The following is a 13,911-nucleotide window of genomic DNA, read 5'->3' on the forward strand; positions in this document are numbered from 1 at the left end:
TGGGTTGTTTTTGGGTGGACTTAGACTTGACTGATGGCCGCTAAAAAGTTTGTGGGTGTAGGCATAAGACTTTGACTTGTAGAGAAATGATTTGTCAAGATAATATTTGTCACCCGTGGCCTAGAGATGGCAGATAAGAGAGGTATTTTGTCAACAAAGGTTTGATGATAGTAGGACCATTGCTCACAATCTAAGGTCAACATGTAAACCAACTAACCATTGAAAAGCTTTTGAAAACATTTCTTGTCCACACGTTTGGTTCACATTTTGAAAGGAGAATGAGTGCTTTATGAAGCATCCATCTAGCTCAATCTAAGTTGGCCCTTTGTTAATGCTTTTCCCATCTTTGATGGAGGAGTGTGTGTGATGAACTACCTACCTTTTGTTAGAGTTGTCTTTTTTTTTTCTTATTATGCTCCTCTCTTATGATTTTGCAAAACGTAGAAAGGGTAAGGACATTAGAACATGCTTTGCATCTATCAAACGGCCATCTAACATTTTATTAACACGATATCCTCAGAAAAGAGAAGCAGTCAACGATTGTTATCATTTTAAGAATTACAATAATAAGGTACTGCCGCTTGTTTCATTTCATTGGGCTGAGCTAAAATTAGAAATGTGACGAAAAAAAGCACTAGTTTGATGCTTGAGCTTTGAATACCCATAAAAGGCAAGAAAAGACCATTGAGTGGCCAGATAACCGCCACTAACGTACTTCACCTTCACCCATACATATATATATATTGGAACAGTTCAAAGCTTCGTTCGTATTCATGTTTGTTAGCCGACGTAGCTGCAGTCCCTTCTGCTGTGATCGACCATGGCGACGGACAATGTCCATCAGTTCGCCAATATCATGCTCGGCGGTCGAGGCGGCACGGTACTGTGGTCTCTTCTTTACGTTCAATTTTATTAGTGTGCTTTCATTTCTTGACCAAACCAGTCAAAAGGCATTAGGGCTCCTTAAGGACAGCTTGCTTGGTCGTACAATCGAGAAATTATGGTCCAAAATGGGGTTAACGTGCTGAACAATCCACGTTTATAAAATGACACTAGGAACATCTATGATTGCATGGAATTGCCTTGCTTGATTATTTGATACTTCATACCTGTTACCATGAATGATTGCATGGAATTGCCGTGCTTTATTTTTAGAAAGTTCATCCCCGTTGCCATGAAACCACCTTTGGTTAATTCGCTATCGTGACACGAGAGAGAGAGAGAGAGAGAGAGAGAGAGAGAGAGAGAGAGAGAGAGAGATTTTCATTGGCTGAACTCCCCTGTTTGGCTGTATCCCAGGCATGGCTAGAGGACCTGCTTTTGTGTCATGATTTTCCTAATGATGTTGATAATTTATAGGTTCAAGCTTCTCTTGTTGAGGGAATTTATGATAGGTCCAAATGGCTCTTTGAGGTTCTCTTCACATGCTGGAGAGTGCAACACATCTCTTTGTTCTTGATGGACAACTAGTTCATGTTGTTCCATGGCAGCCCATGAAGGAATTCCAGGATGTTCTTGGACAGGCCTGTCGCATTTGCATTGATGTGGTGAACTTTCATTCGCATCTTTGGTGTCTTCTTCCTTTTTGTCTTGTGCTCATTGGGACAATTTTTGGTGGAGCCTCGCTTGGCATCCTGAAATGGAAACACAGATTGTTTGTTGTGGGGATACAAGTAAGCCTCATCCCGCCGAAGTCCATTTTGAGGCTCTTGGTTGCAAGCCTTGGTTTGTGAAATGGGGAACATTTGTTGGGCATTGTTTTGGATGTGGCCAGTTGTATCTTTATCTCAAAATGCACCTACAATCTTGAGATACCACAACATTGAGTGGATTTTGACGTAGATGTACTCGTGCAAGTGCATGGCCCTCAAGTTTTGTCTCAGTAGTAGTATATGTCCCCTCTTGGGCAAAATGGGAAAAAGGATTGAATAATCCTAGGCTTGAGGGTGACCCATGTCTTGCCTCTCAGGAACAAGACCCAAAGTAAGCTCCTTGGGTGTTTGGATGAAGCACCATGTGTGTGAAGAATCCCATTTGGCTCCATTGCATTACCCCAAACCAGTTACTCAGATTTTTCAGCAATGAGATGAAGGATTTTATTCTAAGCCTCAGTTTTCTCGGATGCCACATGTGGGCGTGGCCAATAAAAGTACTTTAGATTTGCTTTGTGGGTAGATGCTCGGGGAAGATTGCTTACTTCAAGGGACACTCTTTGTAAGCAACAAGAATATCCTTCTTGGATAACAATTGCGCATATGCAGTGGATGGAGCATGTGGATGTTGTACAAAGTGTGATGGAGAGGTTCAAAAGAGAAAGTAATGCAAAAATAGTTTTTAGTTGCTTTCACATTATGGAGCTAGCATTATGGAATGTAAAGTGTGTTGTGTCCATCGGTAATAAATAGTATAGGATGTGGAGAACTATTTTTTATGGTGTTCTCCATTATAGCTATCATTATTTCATTAGGATATTTGAGGCATATTCTTGATAGTAGAGATTATGTATAAGGGTGAGGTTCAATTGTTAGTGGGAGTGTATGTACCCAATGTAGCTCGGGATCATCATTAACTTTGGGAGGACCTACAATGTCTCTCTATGGTCCATTCAATGCTGTAAATATTCAATGTTGACAACTTTGCCTCATTCATTGATGGATGTGTTAGATGAACGTGCAGAAATGGAAGCAGAAAGATGAAGTCGCTATGAACACTAAGAAGTGAACAAAAGAACAAGAATACATGAACTCAAAATTAATGAACTTGGGAAATGAAATTTAGATACCAAAGCACATCAATATGTACAAAAGTGGGGCTTTGTGGGGGTTGTGGGTAACCAATAGAGTGTTTTCTATCTCCCTCTCTCCAATAGGATGCAATGTGTATATATTAGATGATTATGAGATGGAGAAGAGGTAGCCTTCAAATAGATAGAAATAAAATAAAATAATGATTAGGTCAAGCAACAATTAATGAGGCTATAAATGTAGACGGGCTAGAAGTGAAATGTAAGTCAAATATGGTGCTCATACAACCATGATAGGTACATTGCTAACACCCTCTCTTATGTCATGGATGATAAGTACAATAAAATATACAATGATGAAAGACACACCATAGTACGTATGACAATGACAATGAGATAGGATCAGGGACACCCAAGTAGTGGGCAGTCAAGCTGTGAGAGTGTGCAGTGAGGGCACTAGATCAAGCCAATGACAGGAAAGCACTGGATGATAGAGGACTGCCACTGGCTGACGGAGAGTATTGAACTCTATAAAATAGGATGGCTATCACTATGCAGAGGCTGCTATGAATAGCAGGAGCAGCCCCAAACTGACCAAGTGTTGCCAAAATCTGCCAAAGATATGGCTGACTAGCATCAAGCAGCTGCATTTAATTCAGCTGACCTGCAAAAAGCTGATCGCCAGTGCTCAAATGAACGATCTAGTTGAATGCAGCCTCTGGCAGCCTAAAACAGAGGCGCGCTGAGCTAGATCACTAAACAACTAGTATGAGCATACTGAAAGGAGAGTCTAGAGACCCAACAACCTCATATGGTGAAACATGGAAGCTTGAGATGAAGGCTTCATGAAGAGATTTGCTTCATTTCCCTCAATGGGATAGTAAACCACAACTAGCTTGAAATCCTTCCGTACATGATGGACTGAATCTTTATGTGCTTCATGTAGCCGTGAATCATGGGGTTCTTTGCTAGAGCTAGGTTACTTTGGTTATTCACGTGTAGCTTTGTGGGTTCTATTTGTGGAAATTCAATCTCTGCCAATATCGGGTGGAGCCAAACTACCTCCTATGCAATAGAGCAAAGGGCATGATACTTGGCCTCCATAGAAGATAATTCCATGGTAGGCCGCTTCTTGTTGCTCCATGAGATGGCTTCTGATGCAAGGGAAAAGACAAGAGTTGTAGTGGAGCATCAAGAGTCAATGTGTCTAGCCCATTTTGAGTCACTCCATCCAACTATAGTGGTTTCCAATGTAAACATGATCTCATATAATCTAGTCCCTTGTAGATAGTGTAACATGCATCTTCATGAAAGAAGACAACAATGCCACAACATAACAGCTATTTGGTCTTGTATGAATGAGCTAGATCAAGAAGCCAACAAAGCACCTATGTCTAGTGGCATTTGGAAGGGGGAACTTGCATAGAAATAAGGTTGGACTCTTGGTCCATACGGCAAGATATGGGCTTACACTGATCCATACTAAACTCCGAAAGTAGCTCAAAGATGTACCTATGTTGTGAGATGAAAATGTCTTGTGCTATTTGATAGATCTCAAGATCGAGAAAGAAGCGGAGGATCTCTAAATTGGTCATGTTAAACGCCTAGTAAAGTATCTAACATGTTCCGATCCACCTCTGGTGAGTCACTCCCTGTAACGATGAGGTCATCCACATAGAGTGAAATGTTCCCCTAGGATCCAACCTGTATACGCGATTGACACAAGCCATATCCACAAATAAAAGGGACTAGATATCAGACTCACCTTCGAGCCATAGAGCCAAACGGGCTCAACCCTGAGAGCCTGGGAGCGAATCATGACCACATCCCAAGGATTGGTATCCCATACCACTAGCCCACACCATCTTGGTGTATGGTTACGTCGGCCAATGGGCCTAAAGTCTAAGAGTGGTGATCACATAATGATGTGCATGATAGGGCTTGAGTCTTATAAATGGGACTCGGCTCCCCTAACCTTGAAGTGCCCTTAGTGCATTTGCACTACATGACTTCATGACCACTGTGACCAATACTACTAGCACTCATCCAAATATCCAAGGATGTAACACTCCCGCATCCGCACATTGGGATGGTGTGAGTTGATGGTATGGTCCACCAATCCTCCGGATGTGGTTGTGCCTTGGAGTGTTGCTAGCTCCTAGAATTGGGGGTAAGCCTGCTTGGCTCTATGGCTAGGAGGTGAGTTTTATGTCTAGTCCCTTTTATTTGTGGATATGGCTTGTGTCGTATTTGGTGTGCAAGTTGGATCCTAGACCTACACACGAGCCATGACACAAACCGTATCCACAAATAAATGGGAAAATTTTCAATGAAAAAGTTTAATCAATCTGATTCGCAATGAAATGTCCCCCTAGGATCTAGTCTTGAACCTGCACACAATGTGAAGATATGCTAGGGTTTGCACTTAGGAAACACAGAATGTATGACCAAGACTAAAACACAAAGACCCAAAAAGAGACAAGTAAAACTCAAACGCAAAATGCAAAATACAAAAACTCAAAACTCAAACACAGAGAGAAAAAACTCTGAAGTGAATGAATGCCGTAAATGAATGTAAGAGTGTACAAATTGCCCAAGGGCAAAGCAATGCAGTGTCAGAGAGTGACGTCCACCGAAGATGGATCCCAAGTGCTATGACCACTAGTCAGAGTGTAGAAGTCGAGGAACAAACACCAAATGTTGATCACTGGAGAGTCAAATGACCGAGGCGATAGTAGGGAAGGTACTTGGAGCATAGGGTGGTAGCAAGAAGCTGCAAACGTAGTTGTAGGATGGCTCTAGCAACAGGGAGAAGATGGTCGCCAACAGGGAGAAGATGGTCGCCAGTTGTTGCTTGAGGATGAAAAGGTCGAATACAGATTGCAGGGCTGACGCCAGATGAGGAGGGCTGCCACCTATCGCCTAGTTCATGGAGGGTCGAACGCACGGAGGTAGTTTGTGGGCTGGCGATGGTAGATGGACCAAATGCAGCAGAGGAGTGAGAACCTGCACTGAAGGGATTGGAGTGAGTGGTGAGCAGCCTATCTATTTATAGAGGTTGAAGGGTGCCCCAAAAAATTAGGGTTTTGGGGAACCACTAAAACTCTCTTGAGCTGCGCACCAAATTTGCATTTTTCATTAATGAAGTGTGTTTTGGGGCTGTTTAAAAATGTTAATCAGCTGTAAAGCATGTTTTAGCTCAACACACAAGACACGACACAAGCCGTATCCACAAGTAAAAGAGATTAGACACTGGAAATCATACTCACCTCCAAGTCATAGAGCCAAAACAAGCTCACCCCCAATCCTATGACGGAGTAGCATTCTGGGTCACGACCACATCCCAAAGATTGGCATCTCATACCACTAGCCTACACCATCCCAGGGTATGAATGCATTGGCCAATGGGCCTAGAGTCAAAGAGTGGTGATCACCGAATGATGCACATGATAGGGCCTTTAGTCCTATAAATAGGACTCAATTACCCTAACCACGAAGTTCCTTTAGTGCATTTGCACTAAGTCACTTTACAACCACTGTGACCAATGCTACTAGTGCCCATCTAGATGTCCAAGGATGTAACATAGAGGATGACCAAGACACATATCTAACCCTCAACCCATAGTAAAGGTTGGAATCATGGTTTGATTGGCAAAAGACACTTTGAAGGAAGAACTGATTAATATGTTGGTACCAAGCCTTAGAAGCTTGCGTTAGGCCATAGAGAGCCTTTTGCAAATGGTAGACATGGTCCTCCTTTCTAGTCACATAGAGGATGACCAAGACATGTCTCTCACCCTTGAATTGATTGTAAAGGTTGGGATCAAGGTTTGATTGGTGGAATCCACTTTGAAGGAAGAACCGATTGATATGTTGGTACTAAGCTCTAGGAGGTTGCCTCAAAGTTCAAGCCATAGAGGGCCTTCCGCAAACGGTAGACATGGTCCTTCTTTCCAACGTACAGAACCTTGGAGGCTGATCTACATACTCTAGTCCTCTGTGCGAAACCCTTGGCAACAAGCCTAGCTTTATATTTGTTCAAGGTGCCATCAGCCAATCTTGGGGTCATAGAGCTTGTATTCTTTGGTCTTTGTACTATAACCAAATGAAGATGAATTTCTTCGTCTTTGCGTCAAGCTTGCTCTTGTGCTTTTTGTCCACATGGACATATACATTACAACCAAAGATGCGAAAGTGTGAGACTGAAGGCTTCTTGCCAAAGAAAGATTGGTATGGAGTCATGTCCTTCAAGGCTGATGTCGAAGATGTGTTGTGGATATGAACCACAGTACAGACTGCCTCATGCCAAAGGGTATGAGGAAGTCCACAATGCTCCAACTTTGAATGGGCCATTCGATTTGTGCACTGGATCACACCATTCTTAGATGGTGTGTTCTGATGAGTATACAGTCGCAGAAGTTTGAATATGTCTTGCTTTGTATTCTAGAAAGTATGGTTACACATACATGGAAAAATCAACCACCAACATTAGGTATTTGGCCTTCCCAAAGGAGGCCATGCGCATAGGTCCACACAAGTCAGTGTGAACCAACTCAAGTGGTGTAGATGCCCTTCTAAAGGCCGCTTACCTAAGAGTAAATCTCCAATCCAACTTGGATGCTTGCTTACATTAGAGTAAACTCTCCAAATCCTTCTTGGAAGTTTCCAAGTTGCAATATCAAACTTTCAGAGTTGAACACGGCAGCACTTAACTTCTAAGAATTGTTATCTTAAATTATCTTTTCCATGGTTTGCACTGCATTGCTCATTTGTGGTTTATTTTCTTCAATGTTGTGATAGTTGCAAAACTTGTTCCTTGTTTTTAGAGTGCAGGGCAATTGAGAATTTACCCGGAAAAGTTCTCATGGAGAAAGGCTGGCGGTGGCAAAGTAGTGGATGTTTCGAAGGCTGATATTTTGAGTTTGAATTGGACAAGGGTACCACGAGGTTATCAGCTTTCTCTAAGGTTGAAAGCAGGCACTAATGTCAAGTTTCAAGGCTTCAAAGAACAGGTACACTCTGGTCAACAGTATATGTGGCACTGTTAACAAGTCTTCTTTGTTTAGATTACCATAAATGTGATGGTCTTGTGGTGTCCTCCTGATTGTTCTAAGAGGGTAGACTTGCTGAGTTTTCTGTTATAAGAGGGTTCCTTTCCTCCAGTGTCCATTCATTGTTTTTGTTGCTGGCTATCCTTACTTCAGCTGTTCAAGTTTAGTGGTCTCTATGTTCGTTCTTTATTATGGTTCCATTGAAGTGGGTCAATTTCTTCTGTCCTACATTTCCTCCTTTTTTCCTTTTCCTTTTAACTGGTTTTTCCCTCAGGATGTATCAGCTCTATCAAATCTTATGTCCACAAACATGGGAGTTGTACCAGAAGATAAGCCTCTATCTGTCAGTGGTAGAAATTGGGGACAAGCAGATTTGGATGGTATTTCTTTCTTATTTCATAGCTTTCACTTAGTGCAGTAATATTTTGACTTGTTGACGCTGATGTTATTTAATATACTCATTCTGAGTTATGGATTTAGGCAACAACCTCTCATTTGTTGTCGGTGGCAAGCAAGCCTTCGAGTTTTCGCTGGCAGATGTATCACAGACACACATGCAAGGCAAAAATGATGTTTTGTTGGAGTTTCATGTTGATGATACAGCTGGTGCTAATGAGGTCAGCGATCTTGGAGTTTCAATTCTAACATTGAGTTGCCTGCTTAAAAACTTCTTAATGTATTGCTTTCTTCTCTTCTTCAGGACTGCTTGATGGAAATGAGCTTCCACATTCCTAACACTAATACACAATATGTTGGTGATGAAAATCACCCACCAGCTCAGGTTTGTCAGTTTTCTTGCTCCCTTCCACAGTATAGGCTTTGGAATGGACTTGATTTTGGTTAAGATAGTTTGTTTCTATTTCATGAGGATATGTGTGTGGCCATCGGATTATGTGGATGTGAACAGTGCTTGACTGTGGATTAGAACTTACCTTGTTAAGGACATAATCCGTCATCCATTTGGGATCAGGTTTTCTGTGATAGGATTTCATCAATGGCTGATGTGGGGCCTTCGGGTGCTGAACCTGTGGCTTGGTTCAAAGAGGTTGCTATATTAACTCCTAGGTAATGTATGGATATAGCCAGCCTTATGTTACATGTAATCTGAGTTTTGCATTCTTACAAAGGAACTGAACAAGGAATCTTACAAAGGAACTGAACAAGGATTTATCTGCTTCTGTAGTTTCATACCTTTAGCATACAGAGTTGCTAGTATGGTGCTTATATTTTTATGCCAAACTAGTTAATGTGTCAATATATTTTTATGATTGATCTCAGGGGCCGATATAGTGTGGAGATGCACCTTTCTTTCTTTCGTCTGCAAGGGCAGGCAAATGATTTCAAAATCCAGTATACGAGTGTGGTGCGCCTATTTGTATTGCCAAAGGTATTCTAATCTGCTATTGTCATTTGCTTGGGAGACATATTGAACATTCATTTGCACTGCTCGAGTTTGTGTTTCCAGCTAGCCTTAACGAAATCTGGGTGGGTAGTTCCAGTGCTAGTATGTGCTAATCTGACCTGCAGATACATTTATGCAGGGATGATATATAGGGTCTTTTATCTTACCTTTAACTGGTAATTTGGCTGAAAAGGAAAGTTGCTGAGGTCAGTAGTAGAACTGAAACAGCAACTTTATAATGTTGCCTAGAAAGTAAAAGCAGAAGAATTTGGCACTAATGCAGTTAAATCAGTGGTCATTGAGAATGTTTTTTTTCAAATCACAAAGAAGCCACCAAAACAAGCTCATCCTATCAAATGCATGTCAGCATATTCATACTTCTTAAAAAATGTATTCACGTAGAATAAAATTTTGTGGGTTCTTCAAACTATTGGAAAGCTATATTGGGTGCTTTGGTGAGAAACACTCTGTAACATGTTTCAAATATGTTCATCAGGATATAGAGTTCAGTGCCCATGTTGGTTTTAACTGGTGCTAGCTGTGCTGATTTGAGACGATCCTTTTTGGTGGATTAAAAAATTTGCCCGTCCTTTTCTCACAAGCCTAGTGCTAAGACGGGGCCCAGATTCAGTTTTCAGACCTGCACATTGACATGCTGATATTCAAGCTAAAAGCTTTATTAGGGCCTGGCTTTGAGATTTGCAGTCCCTTGCCTGTTTGGTATGAAGGATATAGCCTTCTAAAAACTCTGGAAAGTAGGCAGGAGTGCAATTTCTAGTTGTGGCCAAGATATTTCATCAACTCTTAGCTAGCTAGCACGAATATTTTTTATGCTTTATTAAGCCTTCATGTCTCTACTTAGCTGTTGGTTGTTGTTACTTTTGGTGGTAGTCAAAGTAGGGTGTGGTTGTTATGAGATAATTTCTCTGTTTGAAGTATGAGAAGCTTGATGTTTTCCAGTATTTGGAGATAGCTAAGCAGTAATCATATTGTGTTTCATGGCAGTCTAATCAGCCACATACTTTTGTTGTTATTACCCTGGATCCTCCAATCAGAAAGGGCCAAACATTTTATCCACATATAGTCCTGCAAGTATATACTTCCACCTTATTTGCTCTGCATCTCTCTTGGAACTAGTGTTTTCTCTGCCAATGAACTGATCTACCCTCGTTTCCTTGGTGACTTTCAGTTTCACACTGAAGAGATTTTTGAGTGTGATCTAACTATTAGTGAAGAGTTGCTAAATACAAAGTATAAGGATCATTTACAAGCTTCATACAAGGTGCTCACAGCTTACTTGTTTTTCTCTATAAATTGTGTCCGCAACAGTTTCTTTGGAATGCTTTGAGGGTCATGACTTCGTTTATTTCTTCATGGCATAGGGCCTAGCAGTGGAAGTGTTTGCACAAATTCTGCGAGGTTTATCTGGGGCTAAGGTGACTCGTCCAGGTAAATTCCGAAGCAATCAAGATGGGTATCATGTAAGGGCATCACTCAAGGCAGAGGATGGCATCTTATATCCATTGGAGAAAAGCTTTTTCTTCCTTCCCAAGCCACCAACTTTGATACTCCATGATGAGGTTCTTCGCTGCTCTTCTTTTAGTTCTGAAAGTTATTTGAACTGGATGTTTATGTTCACGAGTCTGAGTCTAAGCCATGTGCCTTTACAGATTGATTATCTTGAATTTGAAAGACATGGTGCGGCCGGTACAAGCAGCATTGCTTCCCACTACTTTGACCTCGTCATTCGCCTCAAAAGTGAACAGGAACACCAGTTTCGCAACATACAGCGAAATGAATATCATAATCTGTTTAATTTTATCAAGTGGGTGGTAACTGTTTCTCTTTGCTGAAAGTTGATGATTTTTTTGCATATTTCATGTTTTCAAGGGCTTGTAAATTGTGATGATATATACACGTACTTATTTACATTCACAAAGTTGAGATGTTTATGCTGCAAGACCTTATGTTGATTGCTTCATTAGGTGTTTTACCTGCTTCGATTCCTGAACGTCAAAGTCACACATTTTGGGTTTATTACTGCTTTGAAAAGATTAAAGTGTGGGGGACATTCTAGAAGTTTTTGCTGCCAGCTGATTATCCATCCATAGTGTGGTCACTAATTTTAACATCAAGTTGAAGATAAGCATGCCTTCAGTTTTGTGTGAAATTAGTAACCAATCTGCAAATTCAACTTTGTGTAATGTCTTATTGGCATTTGGCTGCAGTGTATATATATATATATATATATATATATATAATGCCGCAAATAAGTATGTAATGTCTCTGCCAAAACTCGTATTATATATGCTGAATATGGGTTATGTGCAGCTCTAAGAATTTGAAAATCATGAACTTGGGTGAAGTCCAAGGGACAAGTGGAGTTGCAGCTGCCTTAGAAGGGTCAGACGATGAGGCAGTGGATCCTCATCTGAATCGAATTAAAAATGCCCGAGAAGGTGGGGCTGTGGGAGATGCCCTCAATAGTGACGAAGAGGTTAGGTTCTACAATTTTGTTTATTCATGGCAAATGTGTTCATTACTGTTTTGCTAGGATGAGGACTGTTATTAATGGCTAACATGTCCATGTATTGTTTTGCTAGAATGAGGACTGTTATCAATGGCTAACATGTCCATGTATTGTTTTGCTAGGATGAGGACTTTGTTGCAGAGAAAGATGATGCAGGTTCTCCGACTGATGATTCAGAAGAGGAAGAATCCAATGCAAGTGAAGGGCGAGATGAAGAGGCAAGTATACAGTTTTACTACAATCACATCTGCCCTAATTAGTTGCACTGTTTCTGAAAATGTTTCTTTTTTTTAATTCAAAAGACTTCTAAAAAAGAGCCAAAGAAAAAGGAACCTGCTGCTCCAAAGCCTGCAGTAAAGAAGAAGAAGAAGGAAGACATTGAAGAGGGTGGAAAGAAGAAGAAGAAACGAAAGAAAGATCCAAATGCCCCAAAAAGAGCTCTGTCAAGTTTTATGTACTTTTGTCAAGTTGAAAGAGAGGTTTATACTTACCTGTTACTTAGATGTTGTTTTTCGTTTGGCTTTCTTCTACCATTGGGAAATAACATGCAGAGGTTTGGGCATAACATTTCATCTTATTCAAACTGTTATTCTTGGCAGAATCTTAAGAGAACTAATCCAGAATTGCAGTTTAAGGATGTTGCAAGAGTTCTTGGAGAGAGATGGAAGAAGATGACAGGTAGGGTCTGGATACTCTTGGGTTTGTGATGCCTAGCTTTGGGACTCCTTACAACAGGGGTGAATCCTTCCATTGATGTTTTGCAGATGAAGAAAAAGAACCGTACAACGCTAGTGCACGAGCGGACAAGACAAGATATGCATCTGAAATGGCTAAATACAGGAGTGGCAAGGATGCTGCAGCAGCTGTTGGAGACGAGTCTGCTGATGACCAGTCAGAGTAGGCTCTAGCATTGGGTTGTGTCGAAATTTTTTCGTATCTGTATAGAAGGTGTACATTATCAAAGATCAATTTCAGAAACTCCAGATTTTATTGAGGAGAACCTTGTGCATGTTTAAATGAGTTTTCCTGAACTAACACAGAAAATGGCAGGCACTTGTACAGTTTATATAGTAGGGAGTAGTGTTTGACTAACTCGTGAGTGTGTTTGCACATGCATCGACTCCACTGTGGTGTTGCTGTAAGTGTGTGTTTGGAAAATCACTTTAATAGATGCAGATATCTGTGTGACAGGCTGGTGTCACAACCAAGGTATGGGAGGCTTGCATAATGTGGCTCAAGAAGAATGGTGTTTTAGAAGGTGGTGCTGTTGGCTAAGGGCCTAAACATAGAGCACATACATATTTAGGTGTGTAAACATTGTAAAGGTTTTGTGCGGATGATGGATGTCTGTTACAGTTGACTTGTACAGGCTATACTAACAGTGTTTACCAACTCATCATGTATGTATACAAAAGATCAAGGCCTCTTTAAAGAGAGTTGTGTACTTATCAAATGTCAGCCGTGTCACAAACTTTTGACGTTGGACATTGAAGTTTGTCATGCACTTCACAAGAGGATTCATCCTGGCAAAATCCTTTTTGAACTTGTGTAATCAAATCAAACCAAGCTGTATATGCTTTTGCAACAAATCATGCCACCTTACAAGCGGGTCGCATCACAATCAGAGTTGGATGTTTTGAACCTTGTGCGCTCGTCCACTTTATTGTAGAATCTAGATGTTAAAGAATGTTTTCCATCGATAACCAATCGTTCTTGGTAGATCGTATACTCCTTTAGAATTAAGCGGTCTTATGCGAGAGGGTGACCATTGATCCCATCATACAATGAACAAATCCTTGGGCCGTCATAGCTCGTTAAGAAAAATATTTTCAATAGCAAATACAATTAACTTTTAACCGAAAAGTTTGGAAGGATTCTGGAATGAAGTTATATACGTTTGCCATCTTCGTAAGTCAAGATTATAAAGTTAAAAGGTTTTGAACGTTCTACAAATCTTCAAGTTGTTTTTTATTTGGGGGTACTTTTTGCAATTCTTTCTGGGTTAGACCTTTGTTTTTTGTGAACCTTGTTCCTAAACAAGTAGACAAGCCTCTAGAGCAAGAGTTTTCCTTGGATAATGAATGCTCGTTTGAACATTTGTGTTTTTGTAAAGTGAAGTTCGCCTATCGAGATGTAGTACATAAAAAATATGCAAATTTTTGCACCAACCCATTGACACGGAAGT

General features: G+C 40.8%; 1 protein-coding gene across 1 annotated transcript; it reads left to right on the forward strand.

The window, feature by feature from the left end:
• The first annotated feature begins 647 nt into the window (after positions 1–647).
• Positions 648–13,293, forward strand: LOC148035042 (FACT complex subunit SSRP1-like). Its single transcript, XM_087679936.1, has 16 exons — positions 648–880; positions 7,570–7,755; positions 8,069–8,174; positions 8,275–8,411; positions 8,495–8,575; positions 8,765–8,859; positions 9,073–9,181; positions 10,202–10,288; positions 10,386–10,478; positions 10,579–10,776; positions 10,867–11,021; positions 11,528–11,693; positions 11,849–11,944; positions 12,029–12,205; positions 12,326–12,404; positions 12,491–13,293. The coding sequence occupies exons 1-16, from the start codon at positions 821–823 to the stop codon at positions 12,625–12,627; spliced, it is 1,962 nt and encodes a 653-aa protein (XP_087536062.1). The 5' UTR covers positions 648–820; the 3' UTR covers positions 12,628–13,293.
• Positions 13,294–13,911: the final 618 nt, after the last annotated feature.

This window comes from Lygodium microphyllum, chromosome 6 (genome assembly GCF_053477565.2).
Source record: "Lygodium microphyllum isolate KBCC chromosome 6, Lygodium_microphyllum_v1.1.10, whole genome shotgun sequence".
In the NCBI taxonomy this organism is placed as follows: domain Eukaryota; kingdom Viridiplantae; phylum Streptophyta; class Polypodiopsida; order Schizaeales; family Lygodiaceae; genus Lygodium; species Lygodium microphyllum.